General features: G+C 39.7%; 1 protein-coding gene across 1 annotated transcript in view; it reads right to left on the bottom strand.

Annotated features, from left to right (window-relative positions):
- Window positions 1-1,379: 1,379 nt before the first annotated feature.
- Window positions 1,380-13,564, bottom strand: part of pprc1 (PPARG related coactivator 1) — a 35,066-nt gene continuing 22,881 nt past the window's right edge. The window contains 4 exon segments of the mRNA XM_064934590.1: window positions 1,380-3,566; window positions 9,138-9,289; window positions 12,760-12,881; window positions 13,180-13,258. Coding sequence (XP_064790662.1) covers window positions 3,463-3,566; window positions 9,138-9,289; window positions 12,760-12,881; window positions 13,180-13,258 — 457 coding nt within the window. The 3' untranslated portion in view covers window positions 1,380-3,462.

Below are 13,564 nucleotides of genomic sequence, written 5' to 3'. Positions count from 1 at the left end.
TCCTAAGTTTTCATAACTGTGACCTTAATTGCCTACCGTCTGTAAACTGTTATTGTCTTAATGACCATTCCACAGGTTCATAACATTTTTATGATTAATTGAACAAGCTTGGGAAACAGTGTTTAAACCCTTTACAATGAAGATTTGTGAAGTTATTTGGATTTTTACGAATTATCTTTGAAAGACAGTTTTGAAAAAGGACGTTATTTTTGCGGAGTTTAGTTAGCTCGCTTGTCATTTTGCTATGTTTCTGGGGAAGAACATTGTTTGCATCCATGAGCTAGCTAGCTTTTTTTATGACCAGCACTGTAGGTGCGCGAGACAACTTTACCAGCATCACAGCATATGTATTGATGAATCGCTGTGACATATGAAATACAAGTGAGTGTAATCAATGTTTAATAACTATGTAAAAAATGTATGAAAGCGTTAAATTATTATGTGACGTGCAGTCATATTCAGGTCCTGATTGGTCAATAAGCTTATTTGACACGTCAAAGTGTTATTTGACACGTCAAAGACCCATACGGTGTTCCATAGAAATCCTGTTTGAGAATGAAACGACTGAACAAATTAACAAAACAGCACAGCAAGAAAGTGAAAGAAATAGGTTTTGATTGTTTTACTGGTAATGGGGACATAAGTAAATGCCAACAAAATAACTTTTTGTTCAGTGTGGTGTGTGTAACCTTTATTCAACTAGGGAAGTCAGTTTGGTTTTTGATAAACATTCATTACTTCACCTGTCCTTGAGAATGTCCTTATTTATTTACATTCTCAACTTTATTTCATGTTCACTATTTATTTTGAATTCAATACATATGGTGTGAAATTGACCCCATAATCGCGCTGCATGAGGAAAATGGTGGTCACACCAGATACTGACTTGGTTTCTGATCCACACTTACCTATATATTTTTTGGGAAGGTATCTGTGACCAACAGACTCATATCTGTATTCCCAGTCATGTAAAATCCATAGATTAGGGCCTAATGAATTGATTTCAATTGACTAATTTCCTTATGAACATATTTGACATTTTTGCATTTATATTTCTGTTCAGTATAGATCCATTCTCTGATCCTTTTATTGGGTGTCAGATCATGCTGCAAGAGCTCTGATTGGTTGGAGGATGTCCTCCGGAAGTTGTCATAATTACTCTAAATCTATGGAAGGGGGCGAGAACCATTAGCCTCCTAGGTTTTGTATCCAAGTCAACGTATGCTGAGGACAGAAACTAGCTGGCCTTCGGCTCCATCATGACGCTACCCTTCTGAGTGCTGTTGATGCTACTGTAGACCTAAAAACAGTGTTTGATATCAATTATTGTGACATGAAAATATTTAGTAGTTATCTAAAAAGGACAAATCTTATGTTAATCATAGTTTCTCATTTCCTTTATTTTTTTTGTTGCTTTTAATCTTTTCATACAAATCTTCACTTCAATAGAAGGTGTAAGCTTGCAAAAACAAAAGAAACAACCAAAACAAAGACTGGTAGCTACAGTGCATTCGGAAAGTATTCAGACCACTTAACTTTTTCCACATTAGTCTAATAAAATGGTTAAATTATTTTCTCATCAAATCAACACCCCATAATGACAAAGCAAAACAGGTTTAGACATTTTTGCCAAAGTATTAACAGATACCTTAATTACATAAGTATTCAGACCCTTTGCTATGAGACTCAATTGAGCTCAGGTGCATCCTGTTTTCATTGATCTTCCTTGAGCCGTTTCTACAACTGGGATTGGAGTCCACATGTGGTAAATTAAATTGATTGGACAGGATTTGGAAAGCACACACACACACCTATATTAGGTCCCACAGTTGACCGTGCATGTCAGAGGAAAAAACTAAGCCATGAGGTCAAAGGAATTGTCCGTAGAGCTGGGGCACAGATCTGGGGAAGTGTACCAAAAAAAGTCGACACTATTCAAGGCCCCCAAGAACACAGTGGCCATCATCATTGTTAAATGGAAGAAGTTTGGAACCACCAGTCGCCCGGCCAAACTGAGCAATCGGGGCGTAAGGGCTATGGCCAGGGAGGAGACCAAGAACCAGAGCTCAAATGTTCCTCTATGGATAGCAAAACCTTCCAGATGGACAACCATCTCCGCAGCACTTCACCAATCAGGCCTTTATGGTAAAGTGGCCAGACGGAAGCCACTCCTTAGTAAAAGGCACGACAGCCCGCTTGGCGTTTGCAAAAAGACACCTACAGGACTCTCAGACCATGAGAAACACGATTCTCTGCTCTGATGAAACCAAGATCTTTGGCCTGAATGACAAGCGTCATGTCTGGAAGAAACCTGGCACCATCCCTAAGGTGAAGAATGGTGGCAGCATCATGCTGTGAGGATGTTTAGGACTGGGAGACTAGTCAGGATTGAGGGAAAGATGAACGGAGCAAAGTACAAGAGATCCTTGATGAAAACCTGCTCCATGGAGCTCAGGACCTCAGACTGGGACGAAGGTTCACCTTCCAAAAGGACAACGACCCTAAGTACACAATGAAGGAGTGGCTTCAGGACAAGTCTCTGAATGTCCCTGAGTGGCCCAGCCAGAGTCCAGATCTGCAAAGAAGAATGGGAGAAACTCCCCAAATACAGGTGTGCCAAGCTTACAGAGTCACACCCAATTAGACTCGAGGCTGTAACCACTGCCAAATGTGCTTAAACAAAGTGCTGAGTAAAAGGTCTGAATACTTCAGTTTATTTTTAATAAATTTGCAAAATTTTCAAAACGGATTTTGCTTTGTCATTATGGGTTATTGTGTGTAGATTGATGAGGGGGAGAAGTTTTATTAACCCATTTTAGAATAAGGTTGTAAGATAACAAAATGTGGAAAAAGTCAAAGGGTCTGAATACTTTCCGAATGCACTGTATATCACAAAGCAGGAAAATGTGTTATATAGCTAACATGTCAAAACATTCAGAAATAGCATTTCAGAGTTCAAAGATAGACAGGCTTGAAATGAACATGGCATGAATGATTTCATACTTAAACAACCCATATTAAAAAGGCAGACTTCCTCAATTCAACCATTTCCAAATAATGATTCTGATATATTGCTTCAATCAATGACATTGATTACATTTGATTCTTGAATAGAACTATGCCTTATTAGCTTCGTACAATTACATTTACATTTACATTTAAGTCATTTAGCAGACGCTCTTATCCAGAGCGACTTACAAATTGGTGAAATCACCTTCTATGCCTTAAACCAAGATGTAAAGGTTCCATTCCTCTATAATTTCTGATTGCAGCTTTAAACTGTCTTGTATGAACCAGAAAAGAGCTCTCTCTGCATGTAAATTAATGTTAGCTGGCTAATGTATCGACCGTGCGTTGTGGTCCACCCCTCGGTCAAGGCAAAGCCAACGATGATAGTGGGAGGAGCCTGCCAACGGCTCTGAGGTAAGTCTTAGTGTGGCGCCCCCAGTGGGCTGACCTCGGTTACCTCTTTAGACTCTTCTGGGCCTGCTTCAGTAAAGTGTCAAAGTCAAGGGCATCAAACTTGCCAGTCACGGAGGCCGACGGGTCATACTCGCGGTTAGAATCTGGAGGAGTGAAGAGGGAAAGAAGATTAGCATTAGGCGGTATACCGGGGTATTTTGCAATACCCACTATGATTTAATGCCATAATTTGTATTTTTAAAAATTTTAAGTCAGTATTCAATTGAGAAAGTCACATGGCATGTTTGTTAACAAAGAGCACACGGCGCGATCTAAGTTTCTTGACATGACGATCTACTGTTGAGCAGCGCAAGAGGTGATAAAGTTACACTTGAAAGTCCCACAACTAATGTTACCCAGCTAAATATCTTAACTACCTAAAATGTGCCAAATACATTTTCTCCAGCTCTGGGCCCGATTTCCTGATAGCGAGGGAACTTGGGCTTACAGGTGTTTTATTGATGCAGCTTTCCTACGAACGACCGGAGACGTAACATGCGTTTCTCAAAACACCACGTAGAAAGAGCGCTCGCCAAGTGTGTCGCTGAGGCGCACGTCGATACGGACAGGATCGACAGGCAGCGCTGCTCTCAGATCAGCTATCTCCATTCAAATCTTAGCTTAACATAATTATTCAACAACACTGACGACAGATCAGCTCCTAGAAAGATATCAACTATGGCTGCAAATATTCAGTCATCTAATACTAATGCTTAGCCTATAATAGGCACCTCATTGTGGCAATATTACACATCATGCAACATACAACATACTGGGGCAAAAATTAGACGAGATCCATTTGAAAAATTGTAGGCTAACTGAATGAAAATGACACTTTCATTATTATTTATTTATAGGCCAATAATGTAGGCTATTTATCTTTTAATGCAGTCATTTCAGTTTTAATTTGAAACATCTTTTTATTCTTTGCTAGTTTGTAGGGATGTGCATTGTTATTTTAATATCCGAACAGACATTAGTATTCGAATACTTGTGAGAAATTAAAGCCCTATTTTAACACTGAAAAGACTATACAAATAAAGTAAAGTATACACCTGACATGGTTGCATACATGAATATACCATGACCATTCAAATTATTAATTTGAAATGCACCCCGTAAAAGTACCTAGTAGCAGACCGGAAGACTTCATGTGAAGCTTGTTGTTTATGTTGGACAATCAAAAAGTGAAAGTGGCAAAGACACTCAATGTGTAGCAAGTGGAGTGATGGTTCACTAATGCAATATAATGCAAGATGAAATAACATTTCGGAATGAAGTTAGCGAAATGAGGAGTGGGCAAAAACGACCAACCAATAGGTAGGATGCAGTTTTATCTGAAAGGGTTTGGGGAGCATGTGGCCTCAACTAGCCCAGCTAGCTACTGCTACCCAGCTTAGCTTGCAAGCCAGCTTGTCTCGGCTACTCCATTAAAGACAGTAACTGTTATGTGATAACAATGTGGCCGCTACAAGTTAGCTAGTCTTTGCTGTAACCGAGTTGCCTCGGCATCTTTCTCATCTGACATCTGATCACTCCCATCTCATACAATTGAAGTCGGAAGTTTACATACAACTTAGCCAAATCACAATTCCTGACATTTAATTCTAGTAAAAATTCTGTGTCTTAGGTCAGTTATCACCACTATTTTAAGAAAGTGAAATGTCAGAATAATAGTAGAGATATATATTTCAGTTTTTAATTCTTTCATCACATTCCCAGTGGGTCAGAAGTTTACATACACTCAATTAGTATTTGGTAGCATTGCCATTAAATTGTTTAACTTGGGTTAAACGTTTCGGGGAGCATTCTACAAGTCTCCCACAATAAGTTGGGTGAATTTTGGCCCAATCCTCCTGACAAGAGCTGGTGTAACGGAGTTAGGTTTGTAGGCCTCCTTGCTCGCACACGCTTTTTCAGTTCTGCCCACACATTTTCTATGGGATTGAGGTCAGGGCTTCGTGATGGCCCCTCTAATAACTTCACTGTGTTGTCCTTAAGCCATTTTGCCACAGCTTTGGAAGTATGGTTGGGGTCATTGTCCATTTGGAAGACCCACTTGCGACCAAGCTTAACTTCCTAACTGATGTCTTGAGATGTGGCATTCTTGAAGCAACATCATGTTCCTACCTCATGATGCCATCAATTTTGTGAAGTGCACCAGTCCCTCCTGCAGAAAAGCACTCCCGCAACATGATGCTGCCACCCCCGTGCTTCAAGGTTGGGATGGTGTTATGCAGCTTGCAAGCATCCCCGTTTTTCCTCTAAACATAACGATAGTCATTATGACCAAACAGTTCTAATTTTGTTTCATCAGACCAGAGGACTATTCTACAAAAAGTATTATCTTTGTCCCCATGTGCAGTTGCAAACCAGTCTTTTTTTATGGCGGTTTTGGAGCAGTGGCTACACGTTTTACTGTGGATATAGATCATTTTGTACCCATTTCCTCCAGCATCTTCACAAGGTCCTTTGCTGTTGTTCTGGGATTGATTTGCACTTTTCACAACAAAGTACATTCATCTCTGGGAGACAGAATGCATCTCCTTCCTGAGCGGTATGATGGCTGCGTGGTCCCATGTTGTGTATACTTGCGTACTATTGTTTGTACAGATGAAAGTAGTACATTCAGGCGTTTGGAAATTGCTCCCAAGGATGAACCAGACTTGTGGAGGTCTACAATTATTTTCTGAGGTCTTCTCTGATTTCTTTTGATTTTCCCATGATGTCAAGCAAAGAGGCACTGAGTTTGAAAGTAGGCCTTGAAATACATCCACAGGTACACCTTCAATTGACTCAAATTATGTCAATTAGCCTATCAGAAGCTTCTAAAGACATGACATTTTCTGGAATTTTCCAAGCTGTGTAAAGGCACAGTCACCTTAGTGTATGTAAACTTCTGACCCACAGGAATTGTGATACAATGCATTATAAGTGAAATAATCTTTCCGTAAACAATTGTTGGAAAAATGACTTGTGTGATGCACAAAGTAGATGTCCTAACTGACTTGCCAAAACTATAGTTTGTTAACTTTTTATGGCTGCAGGGGCAGTATTGAGTAGCTTGGATGAAAAGGTGCCCATTGTAAACAGCCAGCTCCTCAGTTGCGAATATACGCATAGTATTATTAGTATTGGATAGAAAACTCTAAAGTTTCAAAAACTGTCAAAATATTGTCTGTGAGTATAACAGAACTGATAGACGCGAAACCCTGAGGAAAATCAAAACAGGAAGTGGCTTCTATTTTGAAAACTCCATGTTCCATAGCCTCCCTTTGCTGGATTTAAAGGGATATGAACCAGACTCCTTTTCCTATCGCTTCCTCAAGGTGTCAGTCTTCAGACATAGTTTCAGGCTTTTATTTTGAAAAATGAGCCAGAACGATAACATCACATCAAGTGGTCACATGAGTTTGGATAGGTATTGCTTTTCCCTCTCTTACTGTGAAAGACATTTGCAGTTGATATATTATCGATTATATATATTTAAAACAACCTGAGGATTGATTATAAAAAATGTTTGACATGTTTGTGGACATTATGGAAACTATTTGGAATTTTCGTCTGCGCTGTCGTGACCGCTCTTTCCTGTGGATTTCTGAACATAACGCGCCAAACGAACGGAGGTATTTTGGATATAAAAATCATCTTTATGGAACAAAAGGAACATTTGTTGTGTAACTGGGAGTCTCGTGAGTGAAAACATCCGAAGAGCAAAGGTAAAAGATTAATTTGATTGCTTTTCTGATTTGTGACCAAGCTACCTGATGCTAAGCGTACTTAATGTGTTGTCGTGCGATCAATAAACTTACAAACGCTTGGATTGCTTTCGCTGTAAAGCATAATTTCAAAATCTGACACGACAGGTGGATTAACAAAAGGCTAAACTGTGTTTTCCGATATTGCACTTGTGATTTCATGAATATGAATATTTTTAGTAATATTTATTGAATGTAGTGCTATGCTATTCAGCGGTTGTTGATGACACTTATCCCGTTAGTGGGATTGCAGCCATAACAAGTTAACAAGAAATTTGCGGAGTGGTTTAAAAACAAGTTTTAATTACTCCAACCGAGTGTATATGTAAACTTCTGACTTCAACTGTATGTTACAAACCGGCCCACCTGTAGCAATACAGCGCAGCAGAGCTCAAGTTAACAAGTTTAAGTTCCTTCAGAAAGTATTCACACCCTTCGACTTATTCCCCATTCTTGTGTTGGATGTAAAAAAAAAAAAAAATCTTAGAAAGTTAGAAAATCCAAAGTGTAATTAATATCTTCTCAATGCTCAAATGGATATTAAAATGTCTTCATTTTACCGATCTACAAATAGGTGCTCTTCTTTGCGAGGCATTGGAAAACCTCCCCGGTCTATGTTGTTGGGTCTAAAATTCACTGCTCGACTGAGGCAACATACAAATCATAATAAACACTATTATTGAACAAAGAGTGAGTCCATGTAACTTAAGCAAATGTTTACTCCTGAACTTATTTAGGCTTGCCATAACAAAGAGGTTGAATACTTGACTCAAGATGTCAGCTTTAAATTGATAAACATTAAATTGAAAATATAATTCCACTTTGACATTATGGGGTATTGTGTGTTGGCCAGTGACACAAAATCTCAATTGAATTAATATTTAGGCTGTAGCAACAACATGTGTAAAAAGTAAAGTGGTTTACATACTTTGAATGCCCTGTATTTCGAATATCTGGCAAAAATGAATCATACTATTCAAATAGGGACATTATTTCAAACCCCCATCCCTCCTTGTTCATAACAACTACAAAGACATTGCCAACTTTGTTGTGAAGTGGGGCAAGGTGGGGTGGCAGCGTAGCCTAGTGGTTAGAGAGTTGGACTAGTAACCGGAAGGTTGCAAGTTCAAACCCCCGAGCTGACAAGGTACAATTCTGTCGTTCTGCCCCTGAACAGGCAGTTATTGCTCCTAGGCTGTCATTGAAAATAAGAATTAGTTCTTAACTGACTTGCCTAGTTAAATAAAGGTTAAAAAAAATATACAAAAATAAAGTTCTGCGTTCTGTTTAGCGGAAACATGTATAAAGTAATGAACTAAAAAAAAACCAGACCTAAATGACACAGTTGTTCTATGAGTGGTCTGAGGAAGCTTGTAAATAAGTGCAACTATGCATTTGGTTTGTTAATGTGCCAGCTAGCCACCTACATAGCTTGCAAGATTAAGCATCTTGGTTCGAGCAGAGCATCAAAATGTGAGTACCCCTTTGAGATAGTTACACAACTAGGAGCATGGTTGTCTGTCCATGGAATTCGCTTGAGCTTGTTAGCATTTAGCTAGCATCCACTATGGGAATTTGCTAGTATTTTGTTAGCATTTGATTGCATTTTTTGGTTAAGAAATAGCACCCCTTGTGTGCATTTCCAGTAATACCATATACCCTGGTATGGTACAGGAACAGTAGGTATGGAAATCTGGATACTGTCCAACCCTAATTAGCATCACCTGCAGGATTTGAGGGAACCTAATCTTTGCTAGCTCTCCTTGCATCACTGCAATCAGATGTAGGTGTATACCAAGAAAGATGACAGTACAATATGATAATTTTATCGTAATACTGACAACTAGTACCAGTGTTGACAACCAAAAAAAATGGCATTCATATTTACATAAATTATTTCTATAAGCCATGTTTTACCTAGATCAGCATAGCTCGTTTTGCAGAACTGTCTCCTTCCTCCGAAGCAAAGGTCAAAGGGGAGTTCGTCAGGCTTACGGAGCTTGCTGCCGTTCTCGATGGCCGTGAATGCATCCTTCGCATCGTAGTAGGTCACAAACCCATAGTTATCCCTGTCACAGAGATTGAATAGCAAATATTAAACATGCAGGAGACAGAGGGTTGGAAGACATTTTAAAATTCAAAAGAAACATTTGCATTAATTAGTGGACAATGTTGGGTAGTCCCTCCCTGTTGGTTGGTCTTCTGCTGCTTGGTGACATGAACACTACTAGACCGTGTTGAGGTGTGAGTTCTTAAAAGAGCCACTGGGTGGTTTAGCCTGGTTGTTGCGGTAGCAGCTGTAGTTTGGCCTGAGAGACCACGGAAAGGGTCAAGCAAGGGTTGGTGTTCTGGGTCTGGGAAGAAAATTAGTCTTCAAGATGTGTTCAGCAAGCACAAAATGTTTAGCGGTGGAAGTGGTAAGACCATGGATGTGGCGGTCATCAAATTTTGTCATAACCATCATACAAGTAACTGCTGGTCTTACAGTCATTAACCGTTAATTAACAAACACGTTTAGCATCTTCGGGGTTCCACGCTTAGCCAACAAGCAACTAATGCAAACCTTTGAAACATCTACACTTCAAAAAAGTCAAATAAAACCATTCAATATAGCCTAGACCATCACAATAGATCCATTTTAGGCGGGTCTAAAAAAACAAAGAAAATGTAGCACATTTTACAAAACAGAATAGCATATTCTGAGCCATCCTTATGTTAGGCTCTGCCCTTGATATGCCATGTGACTATGGGCTACACTAGTTATTAAGCAGACAAGATTTGCTTATAATTCCCGTGGCATTATTTTATAGTAAGAATAAAATTCAACATAGCTGAATAAAATAAAAAGGATATTTTTCTACAAACGATTTCCAATAGAGTGTGCACATGCTGCAATTTGGTGTTGAGAATTTGAAAAAAAATTGTGTGACACAAACCTTGTTTTGATTTCTAATACATTCTAAGGCTGCATGATGCGACTAATGATGATTTGAAAAAAGTGAAGCCATGCACTCTGCTCCGTTTCTTGTGCAGGCTGCACAGACTTCACCATTCTCATTTGCAATTTGACAAGCACTTCATAATATTCTCACCCATCAGACTATTCAAAGTAATCTCATCTTTACTTATGACCTAAATGTGTGTAATTAGAGGACCATCCTCGGTGAATTTGTAAAAACTACATTTCAAACATTTAAAAAGTAAACATTTTTAGATTACACTATACTAAATATAATCACATATCACCAAATAATTGATTAAAACACTTTTTCAAAGAAGGTCTACAGTAGCCTCAACAGGACTGTAGGGTAGCACCATGGTGCAGCCGGAGGACAGCTAGCTTCCGTCCTCCTCTGGGTACATTGACTTCAATACAAAACCTAGGAGGCGCATGGTTCTCACCCCCTTCCATAGAATTACACAGTAATTATGACAGCTTCCAGAGAGGTCCTCCAACCTATCAGAGCTCTTGCAGCATGAACTGACATGTTGTCCACCCAATCAAAGAATCAGAGAATGAATCTAGTATAGAAAGCATAAGCTATAGCTAGCTAGAACTACGGTGCATTAAAATGTAGTGAGTAGTTGAGAGAAAGATGATAGTTGAACAGTTTGAACAAATTAATTTCTTCAAAAATGGATTAGTGAGAAAGTGTCCCCTCCCCAGTTTCACTTAGCTAGCTATTGTCACCTACTCAAACACCCTGCTGAAACAAGAGGGATGTTATGTTAGCTAGCTGGCTATGACTATCCAACACAACACTGGAACTCTTCGAAATCAAGGTAAGCTTTTGGTTTTACAAATGTATTGCCACTGCGGCCAGCTGGTGTAACTGCTTACTAACGTTACTGCATGATTGTAGCGGGTTTAGTAACGCATTAGTTCTATTAGCTATGCTGACTATGAGGTTACTTTAGCAAATACGGTGACAATGATGTAGGCTGTGTGTAGCGGTTTGGCTTGTGACACACAGCTGATGTGTTGTGTATTGAAGTCCACAAGCAAAGGGAAGAGGTAAAGCGCATAAATGTGAGAAGGAATACTACTGCTGTAAAATATCACTGTACTTTCACGTGATCAGGGTTGTATTCATTCCACGGATTCTGTTAAATGTTACTTAAACAGAAGCAAACGGAACAACAGGGATAAACACCTGAATTTGTCCAACATTAATGCTCATTTGCAACTGTTGGACTAATGAATACAGCCTATATCAGCTAGATGCAGGCAAGAGTGTGCGGTATTGAATGACACCGTCTGTCCATGTGTTACTGTCTGTCACATCAAATTTGTTGTAGCAACCTGATGGGTATAGGGAAAATTTGAGTACTCTAAACCTATCGCTGTTACATTGAACTGGGTGAATGGAATTTGAGTAACAGTCACCCAATAGGTTGTTAATAGAAATAAGGCCATACTCATGAGAAACAAATCGTCCTCTTAAAACGGCACTGATCGCCACAGGTGCAATTATTTCTTATTTAGAATGGGCCACAAAAAAAAAGTAATCTGTTGCCTGCACTCAAGTAGCGAATATGTGCGATTATGTTTTTAATATGCCAGGTAGGCTTTACCAGTTGTAAAGTGAATGAATGTGCTTAATTTAAGGTATTTATCAATAAATATAGCAGGACGAGAAAGCTGGGACCCTCATATAGTGAGCAGTCAAAACACTTCACATGCAATTGCACAATGACTAGCCTTATAAGAACACATTTCACTAGGTTCTGTAGGCTATGGGCTCTCCAGACTATTCAATTTAGTCTCGTCTTTACATGCACTAAATATTATGTGTGAAATCACATTTGATTTAGAAAATGGGCCATTATGCACCTGTTGGAACAGGATAACAAAGACATCCGTACACACTTGAATAACGAATGGGTTAATTTTCATTCCAGCTAGGTAGGCTACTCCAGTTGTGCTTAATATTATCAACATTAGGAAAATTGAGAAATAAAATAGTAGGTCTAGTCTATAGAAAGCTGATGGAGGCCATCAAAACTGTTTTTACACAATTGCATAGCCTATAGAAATGTTGCTCAATGTGGACTTATAGGACCACTTATTTAATTGCATGCATCAACCAGCTATGAGGAGTTGGCTCTCGCTACACAACAAGTGATCCTATTCCACTCAATCTCAATGCCAGGGCTCTCATGAAATGTTTGATTTTCGATTGCATTTACATTGATGTCAGCGTGATTAGAGGGACAATAGAGCATTGAGTACCAGCCATTAGCAAGTTAGCCGTTAGCAAGTTAGCCGTTAGCAAGTTAGCCGTTAGCAAGTTAGCCATCAGAGCGCAGTTTTGGAGAAGCCTCGTTACCATGACTCAACGGTCAAGTGGAATTTGACTGCAATCATGACTCGTGACTGCCGGTGTGGAGGTAAAATGATCACCGTAACAGCCCTAGGTAGGATTCAGACCTGTTCAATAGAACTCGTTTTTAGTTTCAAAATGTTTTTGCATATCGTGCCGTTCCAGGCATTACTCGTTATTGAAACAAAACATGACCGGTGTTTCAGAGTACTTACCCATGGCCTCTGAAATGTAAAGTGCACTCCTCAATCTCTCCGTACAGAGAGAAGCGTTCCTTCAGCTCTTTATGAGTCATTGTCTCTCGGATTCGCCCTACGTAAACAACCCTACGCTCCTCCTGAGGGGAGAGAGCACGGCATTAGTCAGCTGACAATTATTTCTCTGCACCACACACACACACACACACACACACACAGTATCAGACAAGACACTATTGACTTCAATGTCTGAGAAGGGGCCCTTCTCAGACAAATGCCTATGTCTTCAACTGAAAAGGAGACGCTGCTCTGGGGAACTGAACCCAGAGACAGAACGTGACCTTGACCCAGTGACCCCCAGAGACAGACTGTCCTGTTCCGACTTACCATCGTATCATCACTGGCCAACTTCACTTTAATAGAAAAGTATGTACTCACAATGGCTTTATCTTTGAGTCTCTTCACCACCTCACTGTTTTCTCTAGATTCAGGCCGGTAGCCTGGTCTGAAAAACGGGCTGTGGAAAGAAATGGAATAGGAGACGTGGTCAATGTTATACAATTGAAAAAAATCTGTATCCATGAAGCTAAGTACAGTGCATTCTGAAGCATGAAAACATGCTCCAGAGTGCTCAGGACTTCAGACGGGGACGAAGGTTCACCTTCCAACAGGGCAATGACCCTAAACACATAGCCAAGACAATGCAGGAGTGGCTTCGGGACAAGTCTCTGAATGTCTTTGAGTTGACCAGCCAGAGTCAGGACTTGAACCCAATCAAACATCTCTGGAGACCTGAAAATAGCTGTGCAGTGACGCTCCCCAT

This window comes from Oncorhynchus masou, chromosome 24 (genome assembly GCF_036934945.1).
Source record: "Oncorhynchus masou masou isolate Uvic2021 chromosome 24, UVic_Omas_1.1, whole genome shotgun sequence".
In the NCBI taxonomy this organism is placed as follows: Eukaryota; Metazoa; Chordata; class Actinopteri; order Salmoniformes; family Salmonidae; genus Oncorhynchus; species Oncorhynchus masou.
Note: the sequence above shows the minus strand (reverse complement) of the source record. Positions and strands in the feature narration are given on the sequence as shown.